At 37.8% G+C, this 27,682-nt stretch overlaps 1 protein-coding gene across 3 annotated transcripts; it reads left to right on the top strand.

The window, feature by feature from the left end:
• Positions 1 to 27,682, top strand: TTPA (alpha tocopherol transfer protein). Of its 3 annotated transcripts, XM_005563422.3 has the most exons (5): positions 1 to 236; positions 12,992 to 13,145; positions 20,003 to 20,196; positions 21,797 to 21,907; positions 25,075 to 27,682. In XM_005563422.3, exons 1-5 carry the CDS (start codon positions 33 to 35, stop codon positions 25,246 to 25,248), a joined length of 837 nt encoding a protein of 278 aa, XP_005563479.1. In that variant the 5' UTR covers positions 1 to 32; the 3' UTR covers positions 25,249 to 27,682. The 3 variants fall into 3 exon arrangements, 2 of the variants coding, with proteins under 2 accessions (XP_005563479.1, XP_065375359.1); XR_012416450.1 differs by lacking the exon at positions 20,003 to 20,196; XM_065519287.1 differs by lacking the exons at positions 20,003 to 20,196; positions 21,797 to 21,907.

The raw sequence follows: 27,682 nt of genomic DNA, 5'->3' as shown, positions 1-27,682 counted from the left end.
GGGTAGCTGCGGCCGCAGCGGCGGCGGCGGGCATGGCAGAGGCGCGGTCCCAGCCCTGGAGGGGGCCGCAGCTCAACGCGCTACCGGACCACTCGCCGTTGCTGCAGCCGGGCCTGGCGGAGCTGCGGCGCCGGGCCCGGGAAGCTGGCGTCCCGCTCGCGCCGCTGCCGCTCACCGACTCCTTCCTGCTGCGGTTCCTGCGCGCCCGGGATTTCGATCTGGACCTGGCCTGGAGGGTAAGCGTGCGTGCCCCGGGCGCTCGGCAGTGCGCACCTCACCCGCCCAGTCCCCTGTCCCACGACCCCGGATCCCCGACCCGTGCCGAAGCCCAAGGTGCAGGCAGGACCCTGGCAGGTAATGCGCCGGTAACCACCTGGCGTGGGCGCTGAGGCTGTAGGTGTTACGAGAATCCCGCGCTGGTCCTTCCAGTTTCTCTGGGTCATGGAAACGAGAAACTTAGAAAGTGTTGGAGCGGTGGGATAATGGCCCATTTGATCTCAAGCCTGGGGAACGCCTGCGCTAGATGAGTCTCCTGAACCTACAAAGTTTGGGGGAAATGCCTTCCTCTCTCTGTAGGAAAGCTTGTGGTACAAAACAAAGTAACAGCTTAGAAGTTCGAAGCTCAGATTTATCACACGTGACCAGATTAACTACGTGTAGCGGGGAAAATGAAATTGCTGGTAAAACTGAAGTTCTGAAGCCATATAGTAGCAACATAGTATTATTACTAGTAACACTTAAGTGTCAAGACAGTAAAACAACCCAGTATACTTCGAGTCTGGGTTGTAGCCGGGCAGTTCCTTTGTGTTTCCGGTTTGTTACAGCTCATTGAAAGAAGAGGTGATGGAAAGATAAGGATTAGAAAGAGGGATGCGATCTTGAGTTCTATCACTTTAGGTTCAGCATCCTTATCTGTTAAATAATGATGGAAATGCCTGTCTCATTGATTGTGAAGATTGAACATTAACCAGTTTAACAGAACAAGCTGTGCCCAGCACAGTGCCTGGCACACGGTAAGCATTTAGCAGTTGGACCAGATCTAGCCCTTTCTCTAAGTGGCTTGTTCAGTGTCACACAGCTGCCTAGCAGGAAAGACATTATAGTACAAAATTCCAGTGTGTCTCAGTATGAGGTTTTTGAGGGTTTCTCTTGTTTGTTTGTTTTAGAGTGAAAGCAAGTTTATTAAGAATGTAAAGAAACAAAATAATGGCTACTCCATAGAGACAGAGCAGCCTGAGGTTGTTTTTAACTTAAGTAAAATTATGGTAAAAATAATCTAGACAACACAAAATCCTAAAACGTGAAAAACAAGTTTCTAACACAAACTTTCTAAAGGAAAAAAGCTCCCTACCTCAAACTTTAGTTTGTCAGTCACATACCCAGAGGCTGGTTAGTGTTACTCATTTATCTTTTTAGACAGCCTGATCTTGCACAAGCATGTTTGTGTGTGATTTCTATTTTGTCTTTCTTTCCTGTCTTTGCAGCCATCCCATATCAACTGGTATACATCCATCTTACTCTTTATTGGGCTGCTGTTATTCTACTGTATGGATATAGCAGACTACATTAAAATTTACGTAACCTGTTATTGGACTTAGGGCTTATTGCTGTTCATTCCTTCATTCAACAATTATTTTTTGGACTCTACGATTTGCCTAGTCGTACACAAGTTGCAGTCAACAAGGCGGCTTGGTTTCTTCCATCACTGACTGGGCATGCTTCATGTCCTTATACTTTGTGCATAAATAGGAATATCAACTTACAGGATAAATTCAACCAGTGAAATTACTGGGTGAAATTAGATGTGTATTTTTCAGTGTTGAGTAATATAGCAAAATGTCTTCCAAAGAGTTTTCAGTGCCTTCCAAAGGTCGCAGTGGCTCAGACCTGCAATCCCAGCACTTTGGGAGGCTGAGGATGGTGGATCAATTGAGCTCAGGAGATCACGAACAATCTGCGCAACGTGATGAAACCTCATCTCTACAAAAAATAACAAAAATTAGCCAGGTGTGGTGGCACATGCATGTAATCTCAGCTACTTGGGAGGCTGAGGTGGGAGAATCACTTGACCGAGGAGGCAGAGGTTGCAGAGAGCTGAGATTGTGCCATTGCACGACAGCCTGGACAACAGAGTGAGGCCCTGTTTCAAAAAAAAAAAAAAAGAAAGAAAGAAAGAAAGAAAGAAAGAAAGAAAGAAAGAAAGAAAGAAAGAAAGAAAGAAAATCTCTATCACTCGTCGCTTTGATATTACATGATTTTGCCTTTTCCTCCATAACCCACACTGTATTACCAAACATGTTTTGTGTATAAACCTGCTAGAAGAGATATACTTTTTCATTGTTATTATAATATGCATTTAATTATAAGTGTGATTAATAATTTTTATATACATGTAAAATTTCAAAATTTCCAGTTAACTGAAAATGGCCTGTGTTTACTTTTGTTCATATTTTTACTATTATACTTTAAGTTTTAGGGTACATGTGCACAGCGTTCAGGTTTGATGCATAGGTATACGTGTGCCATGTTGGTTTGCTGCACTCATCAACTCGTCATTTACATTAGGTATTTCTCCTAATGCTATCCCTCCCCCAGTTCCCCTCCGTCCAACAGGCCCTGGTATGTGATGTTCCCTACCCTGTGTCCAAGTGTTCTTATTGTTCAGTTCCCACCTATGAGTGAGAACATGCAGTGTTTGGTTTTCTGTCTTTGTGATAGTTTGCTGAGATAGATGGTTTCCAGCTTCATCCATGTCCCTGCAAAGGACATGAACTCATCCTTTTTTATGGCTGCATAGTATTCCATGGTGTATACGTGCCACATTTTCTTAATCCAGTCTATCATTGATGGACATTTAGGTTGGTTCCAAGTCTTTGCTATTGTGAATAGTGCCACAATAAATATACTTGTGCGTGTGTCTTTATAGTAGCATGATTTATAATCTTTTGGGTATATACCCAGTAATGGGATTGCTGGGATAAATGGTATTTCTAGTTCTAGATCCTTGAAGAGTCACCACACTGTCTTCCACAATGGTTAAACTAATTTACACTCCCACCAACAGTGTAAAAGTGTTCCTATTTCTCCACATCCTCTCCAGCATCTGTTGTTTCCTGACTTTTCAATGATCGCCATTCTAACTGGCATGAGATGGTATCTCATTGTGGTTTTGATTTGCATTTCTCTGATGGCCAGTGATGATGAGAATTTCTTCATGTGTCTGTTGGCTGCATAATGTCTTCTTTTGAGAAGTGTCTGTTCATATCCTTCACCCACTTTTTGATGGGGTTGTTTTTCTTATAAATTTGTTTAAGTTCCTGGCAGATTCTGGATATTAGACCTTTGTCAGATGGGTAGATTTCTAGAATTTTCTCCCATTCTGTAGGTTGCCTCTTCATTCTGATGGTAGTTTCTTTTGCTGTACAGAAGCTCTTTAGTTTAATTAGATCCCATTTGTCTATTTTAGCTTTTGTTGCCATTGCTTTTGGTGTTTTAGTCATGAAGTCCTTGCCCATGCCTATGTCCTGAATTGTATTGCCTAGGTTTTTTCTAGAGTTTTTATGGTTTTAGGTCTAACATTTAAGTCTTTAATCCATCTTGAATAAATTTTTGTATAAGGTTTAAGAAAGGGATCCAGTTTCAGCTTTCTACATATGGCTAGCCAGTTTTCCCAGCACCATTTATTAAATAGGGAATCCTTTCCTCATTTCTTGTTTTTGTCGGGTTTGTCAAAGATCAGATGGCTGTAGATATGTGGTGTTATTTCTCAGGCCTCTGTTCTGTTCCATTGGTCTGTTTAACTGTTTTGGTACCAGTACCATGCTGTTTTGGTTACTGTAGCCTTGTAGTATAGTTTGAAGTCAGGTAGCGTGATACCTCCAGCTTTGTTCTTTTTGCTTAGGATTGTCTTGGCAATGCGGGATCTTTTTTGGTTCCATATGAACTTTATAGTAGTTTTTTCCAATTCTGTTAAGAAAGACATTGGTAGCTTGATGGGGATGGCATTGAATCTGTAAACTACCTTGGGCAGTATGGCCATTTTCACGATATTGTTTCTTCCTATCCATGAGCATGGAATGTTCTTCCATTTGTTTGTGTCCTCTTTTATTTCGTTGAGCAGTGGTTTGTAGTACTCCTTGAAGAGGTCCTTCACATCCCTTGTAAGTTGGATTGCTAGGTATTTTATTCTCACTGTAGCAATTGTGAATGGGAGTTCTCTCATGATTTGGCTCTCCGTTTGTCTGTTATTGGTATATAGAAATGCTTGTGAGTTTTGCACATTGATTATGTATCCTGAGACTTTGCTGAAGTTGCTTATCAGCTTAAGGAGATTTTGGGTTGAGACGATGGGGCTTTCTAAATATACAATCATGTCTTCTGCAAACAGGGACAATATGACTTCCTCATTTACTAATTGAATACCCTTTATTTCTTTCTCCTGCCTGAGTGCCCTGGCCAGAACTTCCAACACTATGTTGAATGGGAGGGGTGAGAGAGGGCTTCCTTGTGCCTGTTTTCAAAGGAAATGCTTCCAGTTTTTGCCCATTCAGTATGATACAGGCTGTGGGTCTGTCATAAATACCTCTTCTTATTTTGAGATACATTCCATCAACATCCAGTTTTTTGACAGTCTTTAGCATGAAGGGCTGTTGAATTTTGTCAAAGACCTTTTCTGCATCTATTGAGATAATCATGTGGTTTTTGTCGTTGCTTCTGTTTATGTGATGGATTACATTTATTGATTTGCGTATGTTGAACCAGGCTTGTATCCCAGGGATGAAGCCCTCTTGGTCATGTTGGATAAGCTTTTTGATGTGCTGCTTGATTCGGTTTGCCAGTATTTTATTGAGAATTTTTGCATCGATGTTCATCAGGCATATTGGTCTAAAATTTTCTTTTTTTGTTGTGTCTCTGCCAGCCTTTGGTATCAGGATGATGCTGGCCTCATAAAGTGAGTTAGTGAGGATCCCCTCTTTTTGTATTGATTGGAATAGTTTCAGAAGGAATGGTACCAACTCCTCTTTGTACCACTGGTAGAATTTGTCTGTTAATCTGTCTGGTCCTTTTTTTGGTTGGTAGGCTATTAATTATTGCCTTAATTTCAGAGCCTGTTATTAGTCTATTCAGAGATTCAGCTTCTTCTTGGTTTAGTCTTGGGAAGGTGTATGTGTCCAGGAACTTATCCATTTCTTCTAGATTTTCCAGTTTATTTGAGTAAAGGTATTTATAGTATTCTCTGATGGTAGTTTGTATTTATGTGGGATCGGTGGTGATATCCCCTTGATCATTTTTTATTGTGCCTATTTGATTCTTCTCTCTTTTCTTCTTTATTAGTCTTGCTAGCGGTCTATCAATTTTGTTGATCTTTCCAAAAAATCAGCTCCTGGATTCATTGATTTTTTGAAGGGTTTTTTGTGTCTCTATCTCTTTCAGTTCTGCTCTGATCTTAGTTATTTCTTGCCTTCTGCTAGCTTTTGAATTTGTTTGCTCTTGCATCTCTAGCTCTTTTAATTGTGATGTTAGGGTGTCGATTTGAGATCTTTCCTGCTTTCTCTTGTGGGCATTTAGTGCTATAAATTTCCCTCTACACACTGCTTTAAATTTGTCCCAGAGATTCTGGTACATTGTGTCTTTGTTCTTATTGGTTTCAAAGAACATCTTTATTTCTGCCTTCATTTCCTTATTTACCCAATAGTCATTCAGGAGTAGGTTGTTCAATTTCCATGTAGCTGTGCGGTTTTGAGTGAGTTTCTTAATCCTGAGTTCTAATTTGATTGCACTGTGGTCTGAGAGACAGTTTGTTATAATTTCTGTTCTTTTACATTTGCCGAGGAGTGCTTTACTTCCAATTATGTGGTCAATTTTAGAATAAGTGCGACGTGGTGCTGAGAAGAATGTATATTCTGTTGATTTGGGGTGGAGAGTTCTCTAGATGTCTATTAGGTCTGCTTGGTGCAGAACTGAGTTCAAGTCCTGGATATCCTTGTTGACCTTCTGTCTCATTGATCTGTCTAATATTGACAGTGGGGTGTTAAAGTCTCCCATTATTATTGTGTAGGAGTCTAAGTCTCTTTGTAGGTCTCTAAGGACTTGCTTTATGAATTTGGGTGCTTCTGTATTGGGTGCTTATATATTTAGGATAGTTAGCTCTTCTTGTAGAATTGATCCCTTTACCATTATATAATGGCCTTCTTTGTCTCTTTTGATCTTTGTTGGTTTAAAGTCTGTTTTATCAGAGACTAGGATTGCAACCCCTGCCTTTTTTTGTTTGTTTGTTTGTTTGTTTTGCTTTCCACGTGCTTGGTAGATCTTCCTCCATTCCTTTATTTATTTATTTATTTATTTATTTATTTTTGAGATAGAGTCCTGCTCTGTTGCCCAGGCTGGAGTGCAGTGGCATGATCTTGGCTCACTGCAAGCTCCACCTCCTGGGTTCATGCCATTCTCCTGCCTCAGCCTCCCGAGTAGCTAGGACTACAGGCGCCTGCCACCACGCCTGGCTAATTTTTTGTATTTTCAGTAGAGACAAGGTTTCACCATGTTAGCCAGGATGGTCTCGATCTCCTGACCTCGTGATCCGCCTGCCTTGGCCTCCCAAAGTGCTGGGATTACAGGCGTGAGCCACCGCGCCCTGCCTTCCATTCCTTTATTCTGAGCCTATATGTGTCTCTGCATGTGAGATGGGTCTCCTGAATATAGCACACTGATGGGTCTTGACTATCCAATTTGCCAGTCTGTGTCTTTTAACTGGGGCATTTAGCACATTTACATTTAAGGTTAATATTGTTGTGTGTGAACTTGATTCTGTCATTATGATGTTAGCTGGTTATTTTGCTCATTAATTGATGCAGTTTCTTCATGACGTCGATGGTCTCTACAATTTGGCATGTTTTTCAGTGACTGATCCTGTTTGTTCCTTTCCACATTTAGTATTTCCTTCAGGGGCTCTTGTAAGGCAGGCCTGGTGGTGACAAATCTCTCAGCTTCTCTGTAAAGGATTTTATTTCTTCTTCACTTATGAAGCTTAGTTTGGCTGGATATGAAATTCTGGGTTGAAATTCTTTTCTTTAAGAATGTTGAATATTGGCCCTACTGTCTTCTGGCTTGTAGGGTTTCTGTCGAGAGATCTGCTGTTAGTCTGATGGGCTTCCCTTTGTGGGTAACCCGACCTTTCTCTCTGCCTGCCCTTAACAATTCTTCCTTCATTTCAATCTTGGTGAATCTGACAATTATGTGTCTTGGGGTTGCTCTTCTTGAGGAGTATCTTTCTGGTGTTCTCTGTATTTCCTGAATTTGAATGTTGGTCTGCCTTGCTAGGTTGGGGAAATTCTCCTGGATAATATCCTGAAGAGTGTTTTCCAACTTGGTTCCATTCTCCCCATCACTTTCAGGTGCACCTATCAAAAGTAGATTTGGTCTTTTCACATAGTCCCATATTTCTTGAAGTCTTTGTTCGTTTCTTTTTGCTCTTTTTCCTCTAACCTTGTCTTCTTGCTTTATTTCATTAATTTGATTTTCAATCACTGATACCCTTTCTTCCACTTGATCAAATCAGCTATTGAAGCTCGTGTATGCGTCATGAAGTTTTCATGCTGTGTTTTTCAGTTCCATCAGGTCATTTAAGGTCTTCTCTACACTGTTTATTCTAGTTAGCCATTCATCTAACCTTTTTTTCTAGGTTTTTAGCTTCCTTGCGATGGGTTTGAACATGTTCCTTTGGCTCAGAGAAGTGTGTTATTACTGACCTTCTGAAGCCTACTTCTGTCAACTCGTCAAAGTCATTCTCTGTCTGGCTTTGTTCCATTGCTGGCAAGGAGCTGTGATCCTTTGTAGGAGAAGAGGTGCTTTGGTTTTTAGAATTTTCAGCTTTTCTGCTCTAGTTTCTCCCCATCTTTGTGGTTTTTTCTACCTTTGGTCTTTGACGTTCATGACCTACAGATTGAGTTTTGGTGTGGATGTACTTTTTGTTGATGTTGGTGCTATTCCTTTCTGTTTGTTAGTTTTCCTTCTAACAGCCAGATCTCTCAGCTGCAGGTCTGTTGGAGTTTGCTGGAGGTCCACTCCAGACCCCGTTTGCCTGTGTATGACCAGTGGAGGCTGCAGAACAGCAAATATTGAAGAATAGCAAATATTGTTGCCTGATCCTTCCTCTGGAAGCTTCGTCCCAGAGGGGCCTATATGAGGTATCTGTTGGCCCCTACTGGGAGGTGTCTCCCAGTTAGGCTACAGAGGGGTTAGGGACCCACTTGAGGAAGCAGTGTGTCCATTCTCAGAGCATAAACATCGTGCTGGGGAAACCACTCATCTCTTCAGAACTGTCAGACAGAACTGTCAACGTTTAAGTCTGCAGAAGCAGTCTGCTGTCTTTTGTTCAGCTATGCCCTGCCCACAGAGGTGGAGTCTATAGAGGCCATAGGCCTTGTTGAGCTGCGGTGGGCTCCACCCAGTTTGAGCTTTTGGCCTGCTTAGTTTACCTACTCAAGCCTCCGCAATGGCAGACACCCCTCCCCGAGCCAGGCTGCCACCTTGAAGTTAGATCTCAGCCTGCTGTGCTAGTAGTGAGCAAGGCTCCATGCGCATGGGACCCCCCCGAGCCATGCACAGGAGAGAATCTCCTTGTCTGTGGTTGCTAAGACCTTGGGAAAGCATAGTATTTGGGTGGGCATGTCCCTTTTTCCAGGTACAGTCTCTCACGGCTTCCCTTGGCTAGGAAAGGGAAATCCCCCAACCCCTTGCGCTTCCCAGGTGAGGCGATGCCCCACCTCGCTTCAGCTCACCCTCTGTGGGCTGTACCCACTCTCCAACCAGTCCCAATGAGATGAACCGGGTACCTCAGTTGGAAATGCAGAAATCACCTGTCTTCTGCATTGATCACACTGGGAGCTGCAGACCAGAGCTGTTCCTATTCAGCCATCTTGTAATGGATCCCATTTTTATGTTTTACTGATTTGTAAAATATTTTAATGTATTTTAGGCCTTTGTCCTTGATTTTTGTCTGTTATGTTAGTTATATTTTTTCTGTGCAGAATTTTAAATTTTAATGTAATCAAATGAATTGATTTTATTAGTCTTTGATTGCCTTTGGGTTTTATAATCTCTTCTCTTGTCCAAAATTTTTTCTAGTTATTTATGTCTTATCTTTTTTATGTTGGAGTCTTTGATCTATTGAGATTTGTTTTTATGTTAGGAGCAAAATAGGAATCCAGCTTTATTTATTTTCATTTTTTAGATGTCTATATAAGTATCCCAATATCATGAGTAATAAACTAATATGTACTAGTAACTACTGAATATGAAAACACAATCTCAGGTCCTATGAAGAATGAAGCTTAAATAAGGCGTTAAACATATATATGTTTAGAGATAACTAACAATAAAACATGTTTAACTTACTGATTTCCTTTTAGCTGCTTTTAAAAAAGTAACGTTTAAATAGAAAAATAAAATTGACCCTCAGCCCCTGGGACATATATATTTTTTTCTGTATTCCTTAAATAAGGAATTGTTTTCATTGCACTATGCCCTTGAGGAATTGGCTAGCAGGACTGTGTCTAAATCCACTGGATATAAATCAAGTTTCTGTCTGTGAACTCTTTGTCTTGCTTTTCTGCCAACTGGAAAGGAAAAGGAGAGGGTAAGAGTGCAAAACTTTTTTTTCATTTTCCTCTGCAATAGCACTTAATTCAACTCTAACTTCTTCATTCATAATATAGAAGCCCTATGGTTTTTGTATAAAGAAAACTTGATAAGTGCTTCAGTCACAATGAAATTTCTCGTTATTCTAGTTTTTGTATTTGAAGTTATAATGAATTAGTAAGGTTTTATTATATAATCCTAATAGCTAATGTGCTTATAGAATGCAACATACTTTGGTAAGTAGGGTTTTCATGGATTATCTTTTATTATTTTCTCATTTTGGGAGAAACAGATATAAAGAGTAAGTAACTTTTCTGAAATTATGTAGCTATTACGTGTTGAAGCAGGGATTTGAACTTGGGTGGGGCTCAGGAGAGAGCCTGTGCTCTCAAATACACTGCACTTGCCTCTTCTGTTTAAAACAAGAAACATATAAAACAGATAACCATTCACTTCTCTGCCTGTTCTACATAGTCTCATGAATTCCTTCTATCAAGTGATAGCCCAGTTCCTTATACTTTTATTCCATATGATAAGCTTTTTATGCTATAATTATCTTTATGGTTTTCCCAAAGCTTTCAAAATTCCATAGATTCTCCCTGCTAATTTCTCTCTAAATGCAGCTTCTTTTATAAACTTTTTCACATCATGTGTCCATTTCAGTTTCTACTCTGCTCCTGATAGTTATTGCCCTTGAACAAATGTGTAACTTCTCAGAGTTTTACTTTACTTTTTTTTTTGAGACAGAGTCTCGCTCTGTTGCCAGGTTGAAGCACATCGGCACGATCTCAGCTCAGAAAACTGCAACCTTCGCCTCCCAGTTTCAAGTGATTCTTCTGCCTCAACCTCCTGATCATGCGCCACCACACCCAGCTAATTTTTGTAGTTTTAGAGATGGGGTTTCACCATGTTGGCAGGATGGTCTTGATCTCTTGACCTCGTGATGCATCCACTTTGGCCTCCCAAAGTGCTGGGATTACAGGCGTGAGCCACTGCACCTGGTTGGAGCGTTACTTTTCTTATTCTTATAATGCCACAACTGTAGCTACTTCTCAGGGTGGTTGTGAGGAGGAATTCAAATGATGGCATTAGACCCTATAAAAGTGCTCCAAATATGGTGGTTCTTATTTTGCTTCAAAGTACATGAAACATGTAAGAAGAAACCTACTCTATTACAAAACATAGTTAACCCGTAACATTTTAAATGTTTATTTACTTCTAATAATTGCAAAACAGACACCTTCCAATAATGAATATTTATTTTTAGCCACTTCTTTGTTGTTGTTGTGGACATAGGGTGATTTGTTTGAGAATTGCTCAGTAGCAGTTCATTTACATAATTTATTTATGACACCTGTACTGTTAATTTATCTATCAGTGGATAAGTAACGACCAAAGATCCAGGTTTAGATCTTTCAGTTTGCAAAAATTGTGCCAGATAGTGATTTGTGCCTCTACATAGAAGTCAGTTTTTCAAGTGTGTGGATCCAGTTGGTTTACTCATGACTTAATTTATTCTTTCATTCAACACGTGTTGTTATCTCCTGAGTGTGCAGCACTCTGCAGAGATGAATAAGCTGAGCACCCTGCCACTATTAAACCTAAATCATCCCTTCTAATGAAGGCACGACTTTTATCATTCCACAGGAAAAAAAACATTTCTATATAGTTACTAATATGCTGCCTCTAGCATTTTACTTGAATTGGAATGAAAAAGACTTTTTATCTCTGAGGAAACTATCAGAAAAGTAAACAGCATTGTAGAATGCTATTAACAGTTATTCTGGTACCCCCTAAGACTGGAGGAGGAAGAGAAATTCACCTTATAGAGTAGAATGAAGATATTAGGATCCACAATGTGCCTGTTGTTCTCACTGCTTTTGGAAACTGCTATTTAGGTCACCAATTATTTCTTTGTTGGCAAATTGACTTTTTTCTTTCTTACTTCTCTCTTGCATTTAACTCTTAGCAACATTCTCTCCTTTTTTAAAGTTAAGAAAAGTTTATTAAATACAGAAATGAAATAGAGGGAGACAGACAGAGAGAGAAAGAGAGGGAGATAAATCAGAGATGGGGATGAGGGGGAGCAGAGCAACACAGATGGCACTGTCTTCCCTCTCCTCTACCAGTGCTGGTTCTCTTAAGGTCCACTCAGTTTCTCTCTTCCTCCAGCCATTCCCAGCCATTGACATTTTCCAAGGCTCAGCATTTTCCTCTCTAGTTTTTGTTGTTTGTAGTTTCTCCACCAGATCATTGCTGTTTTTGTGGTTATAGTTACCTTGTTTATTCCAGTGACTCTCAAATATAAATTCTGTCCTTTTCTTTGCATTGCAGTTTCACGTTGTTAATAGGTCTCTTTAAACTCAAAACAAATATATTGTAACTTGTGAAAAATTGAGAGTGCCAAAAATCATAAAGAGGAAAATTAAAATATAAACATAATAATTTTTGAATACATAATTTGCTTTAGTATTTTCCACAATATGCTGGCGGTGTTCGTATTATTTGCATATGCAATTAGACATTTCTGGTGGTTCTTTTGGAAAGAAAGAAAGTGGGATTTCTTCAAACCATATTTTGACAAGATCCAATACCCAAGCATACTGCTATTGGGCTCTTCTAACTCATTTGATTGATTTCTATACTTCCTTATTTCAAAAAATACCAAAGGTGGTGTTTCAGTTCTCTATTGCTAAGTAACAAGTCACTCCAAGAATAAGTGGCTTAAAACACAATGATTTATTTGTTTTTGATATCACCAGTTTGCGCAGGGCTCAGTGGGAGTGGTTCATCTCTGTTCCACATGGCATTAGATGGGAACTTGGCTGAAGTCACACTATCCAGGATGGCCTCTCAACCTCCATGCCTCTCTCCACATGAACTGCTATCATTCAGTAATCTCACATAGTGTCTGGATCCCAAATAGTAAATTCAGAAGGTACCAGGCTTCTTAAAGCTTGGCCCACGAAGTGTCACTTCTGCCAATTGATATTAGATCAAAGCGAGGTGGAAGGCCAGCCTAGATTCAAGGGGAGGGAAGCAAATAGATGCCACCTCTTAATGGGAAGAATGGTGCATAGGTATATCAGGAGGGGGGGAATTGGTGGGCTGTCTTTGGAGAAATGCCATGGGTGGTGGATGAAAATTGCTCAGCTCTGAATTTGTGATAAACCCCGGTCACCTCAGATCCTTGATAAAAGGAACTTCCAGTTTTCACAGCTAAAAAGTTACCCCAGATTAAACGCTTGACATAATGGATGGCAAAGTTTATACACAATGCCAAAGCTTTTCTTTCATTTTTACAAAATCCTTACCATGTATGCCATTTGTAGACAATTTTAATTTTATTTTTCAGTTACTACAAAACTATTATAAGTGGAGAGCAGAATGTCCAGAAATAAGTGCAGATCTACACCCTAGAAGTATTATTGGCCTCCTAAAGGCTGGCTACCATGGAGTCCTGAGATCCAGGGATCCTACCGGCAGCAAAGTTCTTATTTACAGAATCGGTAAGTCATATACAACTCTTCTTTTTTTCTCCTCTCCTCCAGTTCAGTTCTGTTCCCTCCCCTCTCTTCTCTCTTTCTTCCATTTCTTCCTTGAATACCATATAGAGAGCTTCAAAGCATTCATCTTTAGGAATTTGGGCTTTAGTTTAAAATTTTAGGTTTTAACTTAGGTTAATTTAGGTCTTAATGTCCCCCAAATATAATAACACTTTGGCAGTTGTGAGAAAATTAACAGATACAAGTGAAAATCCTAGTTCCATTCTTCCATGCAGTCAACTGTACAAGATAAGAAGAAAGGAAAATAGTGAAGATAAATAGTATGAGAATATTTTAAAAAATCATGGAATAGTGTTTCAAAAATGCTTAGTGGGAAGTACAAATAAGAATTCTGAACTATTGGCTGGGCATGGTGGCTCATGCCTGTAATCCCAGCTGAGGTCAGGAGTTTGAGACCAACCTGGCCAACATGGTGAAACCCCGTGTCTACTAAAAATACAAAAATTAGCCGGGTGTGGTGGTGCATGCCTGTAATCCCAGCTACTTGGGAGGCCAAGGCAGGAGGATCACATGAACCTGGGAGGCAGAGGTTGCAGTGAGCCAATTGCGCCATTGCAGTCCAGCCTGGGCAAAACAACAAGAGTCTGTCTCAAACAAACGAACGAACAAAAAACAACCAGAATTCTGGGCTATAATGTAAACTCCATGAGATTATGGATTTTATCTGATCTATTTACTGGTGTATTCCAAGCACTGAAAACATGGTCTGGTACTTGGTAGGCAGTCACTAAATATTTGTGGAATGAGTGAGTGAATGACTAGTTCGAAAATGCCCCAGGCCGAGGAGCAAGAGGCTCATTCTCTTGGGTGGAGGAGGGTACAGAGGAAAGGCAACTCCTCTGGGAGCTGTTGCAAATACTGTATTCCATTAACTCCTGTTTATTCTCATTGCATCCCCCTTTTTTCTATTAGGTGTTGCTAGTGTTTCTTGTAGATTGGTGTCTTAGTGTATTCCGGCCACTATAACAAAATGCCATAGACTGGATGACTTATAAAAACAGAATTCTATTTCTCACAGTTCTGGAGTCGGGGAAGTCCAAGATCAAGGCACTGGCAGATTTGGTGTTTGGTGAGGGCTGCTACCTGGTTCCTAGGTGATATCTCTCACTTTAACCTCACATATTGGAAGGGAAAAGGCGTCTCTCTTGGGATTCATGAGGGAAGTAATCCTATTCATGAGGGTTCCATCCTCATGACCTCATCATCTTGCAAAGGCCCCACCTCTTACTACCATCACGTTGGGAGTCAGAATTTCAGTATATGACTGTTGAGGGGACGCAAACATTCAGACCATAGCAGTTGGTGACCTATAACTTCTGTCCTCCTTCAGACCTGTGTGTGATTAAAAATGACAGGCACAGGAGAAGGACTCACACTACTCCCAGAATTTCTCATGACCCAGTTGGAAGGACAAAGATAAACTATCATTTCATGACCAGAATTTTTGAATTATGATTTTACAGAAATATCTATATCTTTAAAGATTTAAACTATTTAAAGATTTAAAATATTTAAATATTTGCATTTCTTGCCTGCTTATAGATAAGATACCTGCCTATAACTCAACTGCTTGCTATACTGCAAGAAGATACTGTATTTAATTTTTGAAAGGGTATTGGAAGATGGAGTAAAATGATTTGGGGCTGTTTTTTATTTTTTATTTTTGTGTGCTAGCTTAAGTGTCAAATAAAATTGAATTAATCATGAAATCCCATATATAAAACAGACATCATGATCTTTCTGTTCTTTCATTGCTGCACTAGTGTCAGAGGAAATTGAATGAGCTCACAGCAATGAAGTTCCTTGAGCTATTTAGGGGTAGTCTTGCCAGATTTAACAAAGTACCTATGTTTTATTTAGAAAATAAACCTATATGTTATAAAATTAAAGGATGCCCAGTTACATTTGAATTTCAGATAAACAACAAATAGTGTTTTTAAGTATGTTTGGAGCATCCTTATGTTAAAAATTATATACTGGTTATCTGAAATTCAACTTTAATTGGGTGTTATATATTTTACCTGGTAACTCTACTCAGGGGTCCAAGAACCATAAAACTGAAACCTGCAGCTAATTATTTCTGTAAATGTCTTGGCTCTGCATTGCCTGGCTAGATTTTATTGTTTCTAGTTTGTTCATAAACTGACTGAGGCAGGTGAAGAAGTAAAAGTGACATCTTGATAGTGAGAAAGCAGATGTGCAGATTTGATCATAAATACCTTAACACTGAACCAGTAGGGATATTTTCTGGGCCTCGTGTAGCACATTAATTTAGAAGTATATTGTTTAACTCAAGAGATTTGAAAATCAAGAAAACGTAATTTAATGATGGTCAGAACAGGAGGGTATGTTGCAAATTTCCTGTATGCTCTGTTATTCTAAGATGAAAGGGAGAAACTCAGAAAGTTTTATGAGTAAAATGAAAACTTTTCTAAATTTAATTGAATTAATGGGAGGAGTTAAAGAAGGAAATCTGTGGTGGAGCTTTTTGATAGAACTTTAGCATAACCACTTCCTCTAGATACCATCTCTGTGTAGTAAAAGCAATGAGAAAATGCACACAGCCCTTTCCTCCATGCGGGCCGGGCAACCCAAGGTAAAGCTAAGTTTTGACCTTTATCAGCCAACATACTGGAGGATATCATTTTATGTCTTTTGAGATTCAATAGTATACTACAGCAGCAAAAGTAAAATTTAACAGTGAGTGTGAAGTTTTGACTGTGGCTTAGTTCTTGTGAATACAGGTTCTGGAGCATGTGACCTGGATTGGAATCTCAGCTCTGCTACATTCTAGCTGTGTGAAACACTATGTAGCTGTAACTGCATTTTCTCATCTGTAAAATGGGCATAGTGAAAAGCTATCACATAGGGTTGCTATAAGCATGAAATCAATCAATCAGTCTGTCTATCTAAAATATAACAAGAACATTACCTGGTACATAAAAGCACTCAATACATGTGAAGTAGATACTGGAGAAGGAATTCAAAATATAAGGTATATTTTCCTTTTGCCTCAATGGAGCTTAAATTCTAGCCAGCACTGTACCACAGAACTTTCTATGATGATGAAACTGTTCTACAGTAGCCACTATTCTCATGTGGCTATTGAGCGCTGAAATGTGACTACTGCAACTAAGAAACAGATTTTTTTTTTTTCTTCTAAGCTAGGATCTTGCTCTGCCACCTGGGCTAGAGTGCAGTGGCACAATCAGCTCACTGCAGCCTTGAACTCCTGGGCTCAAGTGATCCTCCCGCTTCAGCTTTTGGAGTAGCTGGGACTAGAGGCATGTGCTACCACACCCAGTCGGTTATTTTATTTTTAGTTTTTAGAGATACGTTCTCACTATGTTGCCCAGGATGGTCTCACTCCTGGCCTCAAGCAATCCTCCCCTATCAGACCCACAAAGTGCTGGGGTTCTAGGCATGAACCACTGCACCCGGTGAAACTAAATTTTTAATTTAAATTTGAATGGCCACACATGGCTAATGGCTACTATATTAGCCAGTGTAGGTCAAACAGTTATGTTGGTTGGTTCAGAACTTAGGATATTAACTATTTTTTTGATTGGCAAACTTCGTTTGTTCTGCTTGTTTTTTATCATTATTGTATTCAGCCAATGTCTGAAGTTAGTATAGTATTTTTGATCTGGGTTACCTGTGGGTTGATTATTCAAATTCTTATGAGAAATCTGATGTTTGGTTTTTTTTGTTGTTGTTTTTTGTTTTTTTGTTTTTTGTTGTTTTGAGACAGAGTCTTGTTCTGTTGCCCAGGCTGGAGAGCAGTGGGCCACCTCGACTCACTGCAACCTCCGCCTCCCGAGTTCAAGCGATTCTCCTGCCTCAGCTTTCCAAGTAGCTGGGACTACAGGCGTGTGCCACTATGCTCAGCTAATTTTGTGTTTTTAGTAAAGACAAAGTTTCACCATGTTGGCCAGGCTGGTCTTGAACTCCTGGCCTCAAGTGATCTGCCCACCTTGGCCTCCCAAAGTGCTGGGATCAGAGGCGTGAGCCACCATACCAGGCCAGAAATTTGAGACTTTTAAAAAATAACACACCTCCTAAAGGATCCATTAATATGACAGAAAATAAAAATTTAAAAATAACAATCGCATTGTGCCTTCTTAGGAATATTTCTGTTTATTCTTTCTTTTTCTAGATCTTCAACTTTTCTCTTGCTACTACATGCTACCAGTTATCATTTAAATCAATTAATGACCAGCCACCGAAAACAAAACAAAAACTCCTTGTTTCCACAAAACTCTCCATCCTTCTCCATTTCCTTACATCCATCTCCCCCTCTTCTTGTTCTCAGCCAGACTCCTTTTGTTAGCTATGTCCACCATCCACATTTTCTCACAGTTCTTCCTCAGCCCACCCTAGTTTGATTTCACTCCCATCCCTGCTGAAATGAACATAACCAACCATCAGTGACTTTCTTTTCACCACGTCTAATGGACGGGTTTAGTCCTATTTCACTTAACCTCTCAACACAGTGAATCACTTCCTCTTTCTTGAAAAATCCTCTTCCCTTGGCTTCTCTGATGCCATGTCCGCCTGGTGTTTTCCTCTGACCTCACTGGCTGCTCCTCCTTAATCTCTTTTGCTGGCATCTTCTCTTCTATTCATCCTTTAAACTCTGAATTTTTTTAGGACATTGGCCTCAGCATTTTCTTCTCTCTGCTTTGATAGAGAAAAACATAGCTCTGAGATAATCCCAGATTGTCTCATGTGGATCATCATATAGGCATAAACAACCCCCAGATTTGTATCTTCACTCCTACCTTTTCCTTGAGGATCCCGACCCACACAACTAGCTCCTATTCCAGCTGCACCCAGTTGGATGTCTCACAGTCACCATTTTAACATGTCCATACTTATGATCTTTTCCACCCAAACACGTCTCTTATCTCAATAAATGGCACCACGTGTACACCATGGAATACTACACAGCCATAAAACGAATGAAATTATGTCCTTTGCAGCAACATGGATGCAGCTGGAGGCCATTATCTTTAGTGAATTAAGACAGGAACAGAAAACCAAATACCACACGTTCTCACTTATAAGTAGGAGCTAAACACTGGATATATATGACTTAAAGATGGGAACAGTAGACACTGGAGACGACAAGAGAGGAGAGGGAAGGAGGGGAGCAAGGGCTGAAAAACTAACTATTGGGTACTATGCTCACATACCTGGGTGACAAGATCATCTATACCTGAAACCTCAGCATCATGCAGTATACCATGGTAACAAACCTGCACATGCACCTCCTGAATCTAAAAAAGAGTTGAAAATAAATAAATAAATGGTGTTACCATTCTATCCAGTTCCCCATGCCAGAAACTTTGTTTGTTTGCTTGAAAATTTACTATTACTTAGTTAAGATTGTTTTTTTTTTTTTTCTTTTTCATTCATCCTGTCGGGCACTTCAGTCTGAAGACTTACATGTTTTTTTCAGCTTTGGAGAACTTTTCTCTATTGCTATGATTCCTCTCTCCTTTGTTCTCTGTTACTGCCTTCTAGAACTTTTATTAGTTGGATGTTGAAACTCCTGGGTCCAGCTGCATGTGTTTCTTACCTTTTTATTCATACATGTGAACTCTTGGCTCTTTTTGTGCCAAATTTGAGAGAATTCTTCAACTTAATCTTCCAAACCATTTTTCCTTGATCGACTCTGTCTTTTCCAGCATTTATCCCATCAATGAATTTTTTTAAAAAACTTATCTTTTTATTTCTAAGATCTCAACTGAGTCTTTTTAATAATAGCCTGTTCTTGTAATAACTTACAGTATTCTCCCCACCCTCTGCTGAAACTATTATGCTTCTTTAAAAAAATTCTTAACTTTTTTTTTTTACAGACTGGTTCTTGCTATGTTGCCCTGATTGGACTTGAACTCCTGGGCTTCAGTGTCCCCCTGCCCCCAGTTCAACCACCCTAGTAGCTGGAAATACAGGCACCTACCACGGCACCTGCACCTGGCTTCTATTATGTTGTTTTCTTATTTTCTCGAGTTGATGCCTTTGTCTATTGAGTTTGGCTTCCCTCTCTCTCTCTCTCTGTGTATGAATGTGTTTAATATTCTAATTTTTAAGGAATAGATGTCTTTTAAAAAAGATTATCTGCTTGTCTATTCATTACTGTCATTTCTGCATGGCGTGACCTGTCCCGGGGGTGGTGGGAAGGGGTGAGATGAATGAACAAGAATCTCAGTAACTCCTCTCTTAGCACAGGTACTCCCTGTTTTTCTTTGGTGTGGGCAGCCACCTAAGTGCTTCCCTGGCTCTTCTTTCCCAAGCCCTCACTTCCTGCTCTAGCCTACAGGGACATGACTCTGCAATGTGCTACTTGCCACTGGAAGGCTGTCAGAGGATCAACTTGCCTGTCTGTTTCCTCATGCATTTCTCTTAGCCACCTCTTTAGTTGCTATGGGGCCCTAATTGCTCTTTATAATCCAGGCCCTTGCTTTTCCATTTCCAACACCTCTGAGCTTGGAGCATACACAATGGCGTTCCCATCTTTATGTGAGGTTGTAACTTCATCTTGCAGTCAGATTCATCCTGCATCCATTCCTTTTTCCCCCATATTCTTTAAAAGTCATTCTTTGCTAGAATTTGAGGAGGGAGGGAGAAGCAGGCACATGTTCTTGTACCCCGGTTGGATTTATTACTCAATTCATGATCTTTGTAGATGCTTTTATTTCAACTGATCTTTTAAGTCTAAAATGAATTAATCTCCCTTTGGAAATATTTCTGATTTTTTATACAATGCTAAGATATGATGTGCTTTGTTTTTTTAGCACACTGGGACCCCAAAGTTTTTACAGCTTATGATGTATTTCGAGTAAGTCTAATCACATCTGAGCTTATTGTACGGGAGGTAGAAACTCAGAGGAATGGAATCAAGGCTATCTTTGATCTGGAAGGCTGGCAGTTTTCTCATGCTTTTCAAATCACTCCATCTGTAGCCAAGAAGATTGCTGCTGTACTTACGGTAAATGTATATTTTAACTATCAGGCATAATACTTCCAAATTATAGTTTTAAATTTTGTTGTATATTAGACAAAGAGAAGCAAAAGTACATTTATTAGAAATTTAAATACAATTTTAGAAATAATATGTAGAATTCAATAATGCTAAGAGGAAGTAAAATGTTATTAGTTTATAAAAGAAAAAATGGTGCAACAAACTGCAAAAATATGTTCAAATTAGTAACGAGAGGATTTATGCATCTTAATATGTGGTGACTTTATCTTTTCATCATTAAAATATTTTTCCTAAATTAAAAATTGATTAAAAAATATATAAGCAATGGCACAATAAGATGTCACATAAGTCTTGGTAGGTATATATTGATATCTTTTTTTTCAAAAGGTTTTTAAAGTGGTCATCATCTTTGACTCAGTAATTCTATTTCTGGGAAACTAGCTAAGGAATAATCTTTAATATATTAAAGATAGCATATAACAATAATAGCTTACTATGTGCCAGGTACTTTGCTAAGTGTTTCAAATGCATTATCTTTTAATGTCCACACTGAGCCTATGACATATGACTATTGTATTTTCCCACTTTGCAATTAATAAACTATATCCGAGAAGTGACATAGCGATGCCCAGGCACATACAGTTTATCAGTAGTGAAGTGAGAATTCCAGCCCAGGTCATCTGAATGTAAAAGTTGTGCTTATAGCCACCACTTCTCCTATACATAAAGACAGTTACTGCAGCATCAATTTCAGTAAAGAAGTAAAATGAAATAAAATAAAATAAATAGTTTATTAGTCTGGAAAATAGAAAGATGGTTACTTAAGCAATGGTACATTCATTTGATGGATTCTTGCAACAATAATAAAACATGATTATTTGCAAAAGCTGTATTGTATCAGTGGAACACAGTGGGTTGAAAATTATTTAGACAGCATATTAGCAATTATGTTTAAAAGAAAGTTATGCATAGAAGGGATTTGGAAGGACAATCCCCAAGTTAACAATACACCTCTGAAAGTGATGCATGGAAAAAATAAAAGAACTTCACATAAAAGAACCTTGGAATGAAAGGTCTCTGTATTAATAATACAACTTGTAGGTAGGAAAACTATCCTCTTCCTTCAACTCTTAACTTTGTAAACTTTCTAAATAAGCCTATATTACTGTGATGCTAAAGACGTATACCAATGTCAGAGTTTAAAAGTATGTGTTTATTGTGCTAGTCTTTCAATATTTGTGAATTTTTTTCTCAAAATAAACATTTTTTGGGAAAAAATTAAATGTAAATTTCTAAAGGACTCATTGGTTTGTTAAAAGAACATCTATATGTGATGGGAAAGGAATTTTCTGGTGAAAGTGTGCAGATATTTCGTAAAATACTTTGCCAAATCTATAAGGAGAAACCTTTTTAGAGATCTTTTCTTAATCTAGTGACAGTGAACTGTAAGTCACGCTTGTGTGTTGCTGGAATAAATAATTTTGAAGATAAAATCACACTTTAGATATTTCCGTAAGTTTCACAAGTGTTCAAAGAAGAGACTTGACATTAGGTATCAGATTGTAATATTTATGTTTTGTTATTAAGATTTTTTTATTTTCAAAAGGATTCATTTCCATTGAAAGTTCGTGGCATACATTTGATAAATGAACCAGTAATTTTCCATGCTGTCTTTTCCATGATCAAACCATTCCTGACTGAAAAAATTAAGGAACGGGTGAGTAAAGCATATTCAAGTTTGTGTTCCTCTATGCCAAACATTCCAACCCTTTTTAATTTAAGGATTGCTTTATTATCTTTCCTTGTACCTGCCCATCTATGTCGTTAGCCCAATATTTGGAATATTTATCTAACAAGTCAACTAAAAAAAAGTAAATTAAAATTTAGTTTTAATTTATAAAAATGAGGCATATTGGTTGTAAGACTGTGGGGTAACTGGGCTTTTCGTACGCTGCCGGTTGGAATGCTTAATGGTATATTCCTATAGAGGGCAGTGTGGCAAAGACATCAAAATCACTGTCTTGAATTACCTGTACATAAACAAAATTACATATATTAGAGGAGCCACAGCAGCAGAAGACTGAAAACCAGCAGGTGTTCACCATTAGGGCATTGGTTAAATAAATATCGACACAACAGAAAACAACGAGATTGCATGATGTTTTGTAAACTGAAGTAAGCAAAATGTGGAATAGTGTTTATGGCATGCTACCTTTTGTATACAAAGGGGAGAAATAAGAATATATTTCATACATTTACATTAAAAGGATATACAAAAAGTAATATAAGTGGATATCTATAGGGAACAAGAGAAGAGGTGTGAACTACAGTAGATGAGAATAGGTTTGGGAGCAAGACCTCTCACTGTGTATCTTTTATCTTGTTTTGATTTGTAACCATGTGAATTTATTATTAACGCAAATAAAAATAAACATTTTTCTTAAACAGTGAAGCCTAATTAACAGTTTCAGTGTAACTGAGAACCACAGTAACTGAGGTATATGACAATGTCACGCTAGTTAGAGCAAAGATACTGGATTTTTTTTTTTTTTTTTTTTTTTTTACCTACCCTGTGGAGCCTTATCTCAGAAAAAACATCTCATATCTCTTAGACTTTTTGAAATATTGAAAATAGAGTATGCGTTCTCAAGAATGGCAACAATTCTTCTAAATTAATCTGTAAAGAAGAATTTTTAGAGCATCTATTTAGACAAACATTGGCATCATCTAATGCCTTGAACACAAAACAGTTTGTAAAGGCTTTAACAATGTAAATCTAAAAAATTACTGAAATGTCAGCAGTGATAATATAAACTGTAATAACACATTTGGAATTTTTAAAAAAGATGTTCTTTCATATTAAGAAAATATAACATCTTATACCTGGTCAGAAAGTTATGCCCCTCAAGCTTCTTTAGAGGTTATCTGGTGGATATTTCTGTTTGTCTTCAGGAACCACCCTTAAATTGCCTGCTTTAGCAAAGATGGCCATTTTCAGCTACTTTTTATTCTAGCATTTTTATACAAATCAACTTTTTTGTTTGTCTTTTTCTGTCTTCAGTGTAACTTGATGATAGTTGGTTTCCCTCTGTTTAATTCTTAGAGAGTTAAAAATGGCTATTTCTAGTTTGCATTATATTTTAGATAAAAACAAAAACAAGAATAAACTGAACCTAATAAATAGGAGAATATGGAGAAAAAAGAAAGAAAAGTAAAAAGTTGAGAAGTTAGGGGAAGGATGTCAGCAAAAGTTAGTTGACATGAAACAGACTTGCCAAAATAGGGACAAAAAACTCTGATCCAGCCACTGTTTTCCTTTTCAACTTTTTGGCAATGCCCCATACATTTTCTTTCTTTCTTTTTTTTTTTGTGGGTACATTTCTTTTTCTTTTTTTTTTTTATACTTTAAGTTCTAGGGTACACGTGCATAACGTGCAGGTTTTTTACATATGTATACTTGTGCCATGTTGGTGTGCTGCACCCATCAACTCGTCAGCACCCATCAACTCGTCATTTACATCAGGTATAACTCCCAGTGCAATCCCTCCCCCCTCCCCCCTCCCCATGATAGGCCCCCGGTGTGTGATGTTCCCCTTCCCGAGTCCAAGTGATCTCATTGTTCAGTTCCTACCTGTGAGTGAGAACATGCGGTGTTTGGTTTTCTGTTCTTGTGATAGTTTGCTAAGAATGATGGTTCTTATTATGGTTCTTATTATTATGGTTCTTATTATTTTGCCGCTTCCTGAGGAGACAGAATTTCTTCTCAATTAACTGATAATATTTCACATATTTCAGAAAAAAATTAAAGATTGGCTTTGTGAGTTTCCTAAGTGAGTATAGGAAACTCATTTCATCCATCAAGCTTCATACCCTGGCACATAGTAGGTGCTTATTAAATGATTGTTGAATTCATAGAGGAACATATTGCCCTAGAAAGTGGAAAAAGCTTATTTATTTATTTTAGCAGGTGTGTGCTTTTGGTTCAAGTTTCTATGGCTTTCTCTTAACTTCAGGGCATTCTATGATCAATTTTTATAGTTTAAAATATTTGAAAAGTTAAGGTTCTCAACCGTCATAATTGTCTTTTCATATTTTTAAAAAAATTTGACTTTTTTTTTCTTTTTTTTTTTAAGACAGGGTCTCACTTTGTGCAGTGGCACGATCTCGGCTCACTGCAACCTCCACCTCCTGGGTTCAAGCAGTCCTCCTGCCTCAGCCCACCAAGTAGCTGGGACTACAGTCCCACACCACCATGCCCAGCTAATTTTTGTATTTTTTTGTACCAGCCATGTTGCCCAGGCTGGTGTTGAACTCCTGAGCTCAAGCAATCCACCTGCCTTGGTCTCTCAAAGTGCTGGGATTACAGACATGAGCCACTGCACCCGGCTGTCTCTTAACTTTATACTAGCCAACGGTATCCATCGACTGTACCATATAAATTGTTTCTCATAGACCTAATTGTGTGCTCAGATATATGCTTCTAGTTAATATGAATTGGTACCAACTAGTACATTTTTATTATCTATAGACTAGTCCCAAGATATTAGTTTGGTAAGAATCACTTGCAAATAAGGGAATAGAATTTATAAAATAACTTTAGTTAGTCTTTAAAAATTTACTTATGGAAGAGGAAAATGACCTTTTATAAATTTTATGGAGTTATAAGAATGCAAATCCAAGAAAGAGTAAGATTATTAGATCCACAGTAACACAACCTAAACATAAACAAAATTATTAGATTCATAACCAGAGGAATAAAGGATGTAGTATCTATTTATACTTTCCTATTTTAGAAGTTATTAGAATACCTTGTTTTATGAGGTTGATTTTCCACTGGAAATGCATCTAATGAGGATTCCTTCTAAAATGTTTTGGCTTTTTCAGATTCATATGCATGGGAACAACTACAAACAAAGTTTGCTTCAGCATTTCCCAGACATTCTTCCTCTGGAATATGGTGGTGAAGAATTCTCCATGGAGGACATTTGTCAGGAATGGACAAATTTTATAATGAAATCTGAAGATTATCTCAGCAGCATTTCTGAGAGCGTTCAATGAGAAGTTATTTCGTATGAATGGCTTCCTAATTAAAAACATGAGTGATATCCAACCTGGTTAAATGAATGAAACAAAAGGAGCAAATCTTTTAAACTAATGCTTGCCTGATCTTTAAAAATGTAGAAATCTTCTGACATGAGGAACACAAGTGTTTGGAAAGATTTTTTACTTTTTAAATGCTTTTTTCTCTACTTTTGAAGTAATTAAATGGCAGTACATTTTAAGAGCATAAAAATTGGCGATTTTGTACTTGGAAGAGAACACGAAAGTTATTACTAAAGTAGCCGTTCATGTGCATCTTTGTATGTTTCTAGAAAATTATATTTTTAAAAAGTTCTCTGATTATGTTTAGAAATAAATTTAGAAATATTCCACGTAAAAATATTCGCACAAGTCAGCTGATGATAAAAAAATTAACACTTATTTTAAGTGGATGTCAGATTAAATTATAATTCATTATAATTAAAATCTGAATAGAGTTTTATAGTTATTCCTGTGGGCCAGCAAGACATTTAATCTCAGGGAAATTTTATTTTAGTATATTAACACGATAGAGACTTTTTTTTTTTTTTTCCAGACAGAGTCTTGCTGTGTCCCCCAGGCTGGAGTGCGGTGGTGCGATCTCAGTTCACTGCAACCTCTGCTAGGATTACAGGTGCACACCACCACTCCTGGCTAAGTTTTGTATTTTTACATAGAGATGGGGTTTTGCCATGTTGGTCAAGCTGGTCTCAAACTCCTGAACTCAAGTAATTTGCCTGCTTCGGCCTCCCAAAGTACTGGGATTACAGTCGTGAGCCATCGCGCCTGGCCACAACAGAAACTTTCAACTGAGGAGTCTATATACCATACTACTTTGTGTGGCATCTTTAGGTCTCTATGAAATCATTCATGTTGATGTCATTGATTAACAAAAATAATTTAGAAAATACATCAGGCACAGTTGATGGCTTCTCAATATCTGTTTTGCATTTTTAAACAAATCAAAAATGTAATTTTAACTTTTGCTTTTGGCTATTCTTATGACTACACAGAAAGGGATGGAATCATATTTAATTGTCTTATACATGAACTGTTTTTAGTTAAAAATAACATAACTACACAAAGGAAAGGAACTGTTTATATTTTAAAAAAATTACTGTCAATTACGTCTGGTATTTTTCAGATTATGCATAAAATAATATGAGTTTGACTATTGTATCAGAATATTTTAATCAAATCCTGCAATTTATATTAACTTAAAAAAAAACATCTGGTAGAGGCTGGGCGTGGTAGCTCAAACCTGTAATCCCAGGACTTTGGGAGGCCGAGGCAGGATGATTGCTTGAGTGCAGGAGTTGTAGACCAGCCTGGGCAACACAGGGAAACCCTGTCTCTATTTTAAAAATAAATAAATAACCGGTAAAGACATACTGTTTGTACTGCAGTTTATAATATTTCATTTATTAAGAAAGATATCATCTCAGCTTTATATTCAACATAGCTCTCAATGTATGACATAATTTTTATACTTTTTATAAGTATTTTATAATTTCTTAATTTTGTTATAAACTTGAAAATGAAAGAATATGGGGTCCAAAATCTGTTGAACATTTGTTCAGCTAGTTAAGTTTCAACATTAATCATATACATTAATAGTATCTTTATGTAAGGATATGTGAAGGGTGTTTTTCTTTATAAGAAAATTAGTTTAATCAGGTGAGCTGATACTTATGATTATGCATATAGCTATGATAAAATTGAAAGTAATTGTGGATGTTCTTTAGAGAACGTGTTTTGATTTTGACTTAGCATTGGGAAGCTAACAACACTATAATTTTTATTAAAAAACTAGACCCTGCCTGTTTTCTAAAAAACACTTTAAATTCTTTTAAAATAAAAGCATACTATTTAAAATTGTATAATTAAAAATAATAAATGAATAAAACCACTTAAAAAGAATAAACAGTGTGAATAACAAAAAACCTCTGGCTCACCCAACTTTTGTTTCTGGAAGATTTATATCACCAGTTCCACTTCATTTATTTTTGGCTATTTCAAACACTTTCTTATGACTCTGTGGAGGAGTGATTAGTTTAGTACCCAAATAAAGGATAACATTTTAAAATGTCTTTTAAATGTGATTTTTTGATGATAGGATCAATAGCAAATAGAATTAAGATAAGTCAATCAATCTAGGCATATTTTATGATGGAACTTTGTAATGTTTACAAATGAAGCAATTCACTGAAGAATATTAAAAGAAAATTGAAATGAATGGGTAAACGAACAAAGTGTCAAAGCAAGTACTTGTCTAATTGTCCATATTACTTTAGTGATTATACCAGAAGTGCCTTTTAAAAGATTAACTGTATTATGTGCTCATTGTGTTAACTGCACAGTAATTTATTTGTTTTAATATTGTTTGAAAGAAAATAAACATCTTTCACATAAA

This window comes from Macaca fascicularis, chromosome 8 (genome assembly GCF_037993035.2).
Source record: "Macaca fascicularis isolate 582-1 chromosome 8, T2T-MFA8v1.1".
Classification (NCBI taxonomy): Eukaryota; Metazoa; Chordata; class Mammalia; order Primates; family Cercopithecidae; genus Macaca; species Macaca fascicularis.
The sequence above is the reverse complement of the archived record's forward strand: the minus strand, read 5'-3'. Positions and strand labels throughout refer to the sequence as shown.

What these genes read in the sequence shown, in the direction of transcription:
- TTPA (XM_005563422.3), top strand. Translation starts at nt 33, where the DNA reads ATGGCAGAGGCGCGGTCCCAGCCCTGGAGGGGGCCGCAGCTCAACGCG. An exon ending in ATCTGGACCTGGCCTGGAGG is followed by an intron (nt 237 to 12,991) that starts GTAAGCGTGCGT and finishes TTTATTTTTCAG; the next exon opens with TTACTACAAAACTATTATAA. An exon ending in AGATTGCTGCTGTACTTACG is followed by an intron (nt 20,197 to 21,796) that starts GTAAATGTATAT and finishes TATTTTCAAAAG; the next exon opens with GATTCATTTCCATTGAAAGT.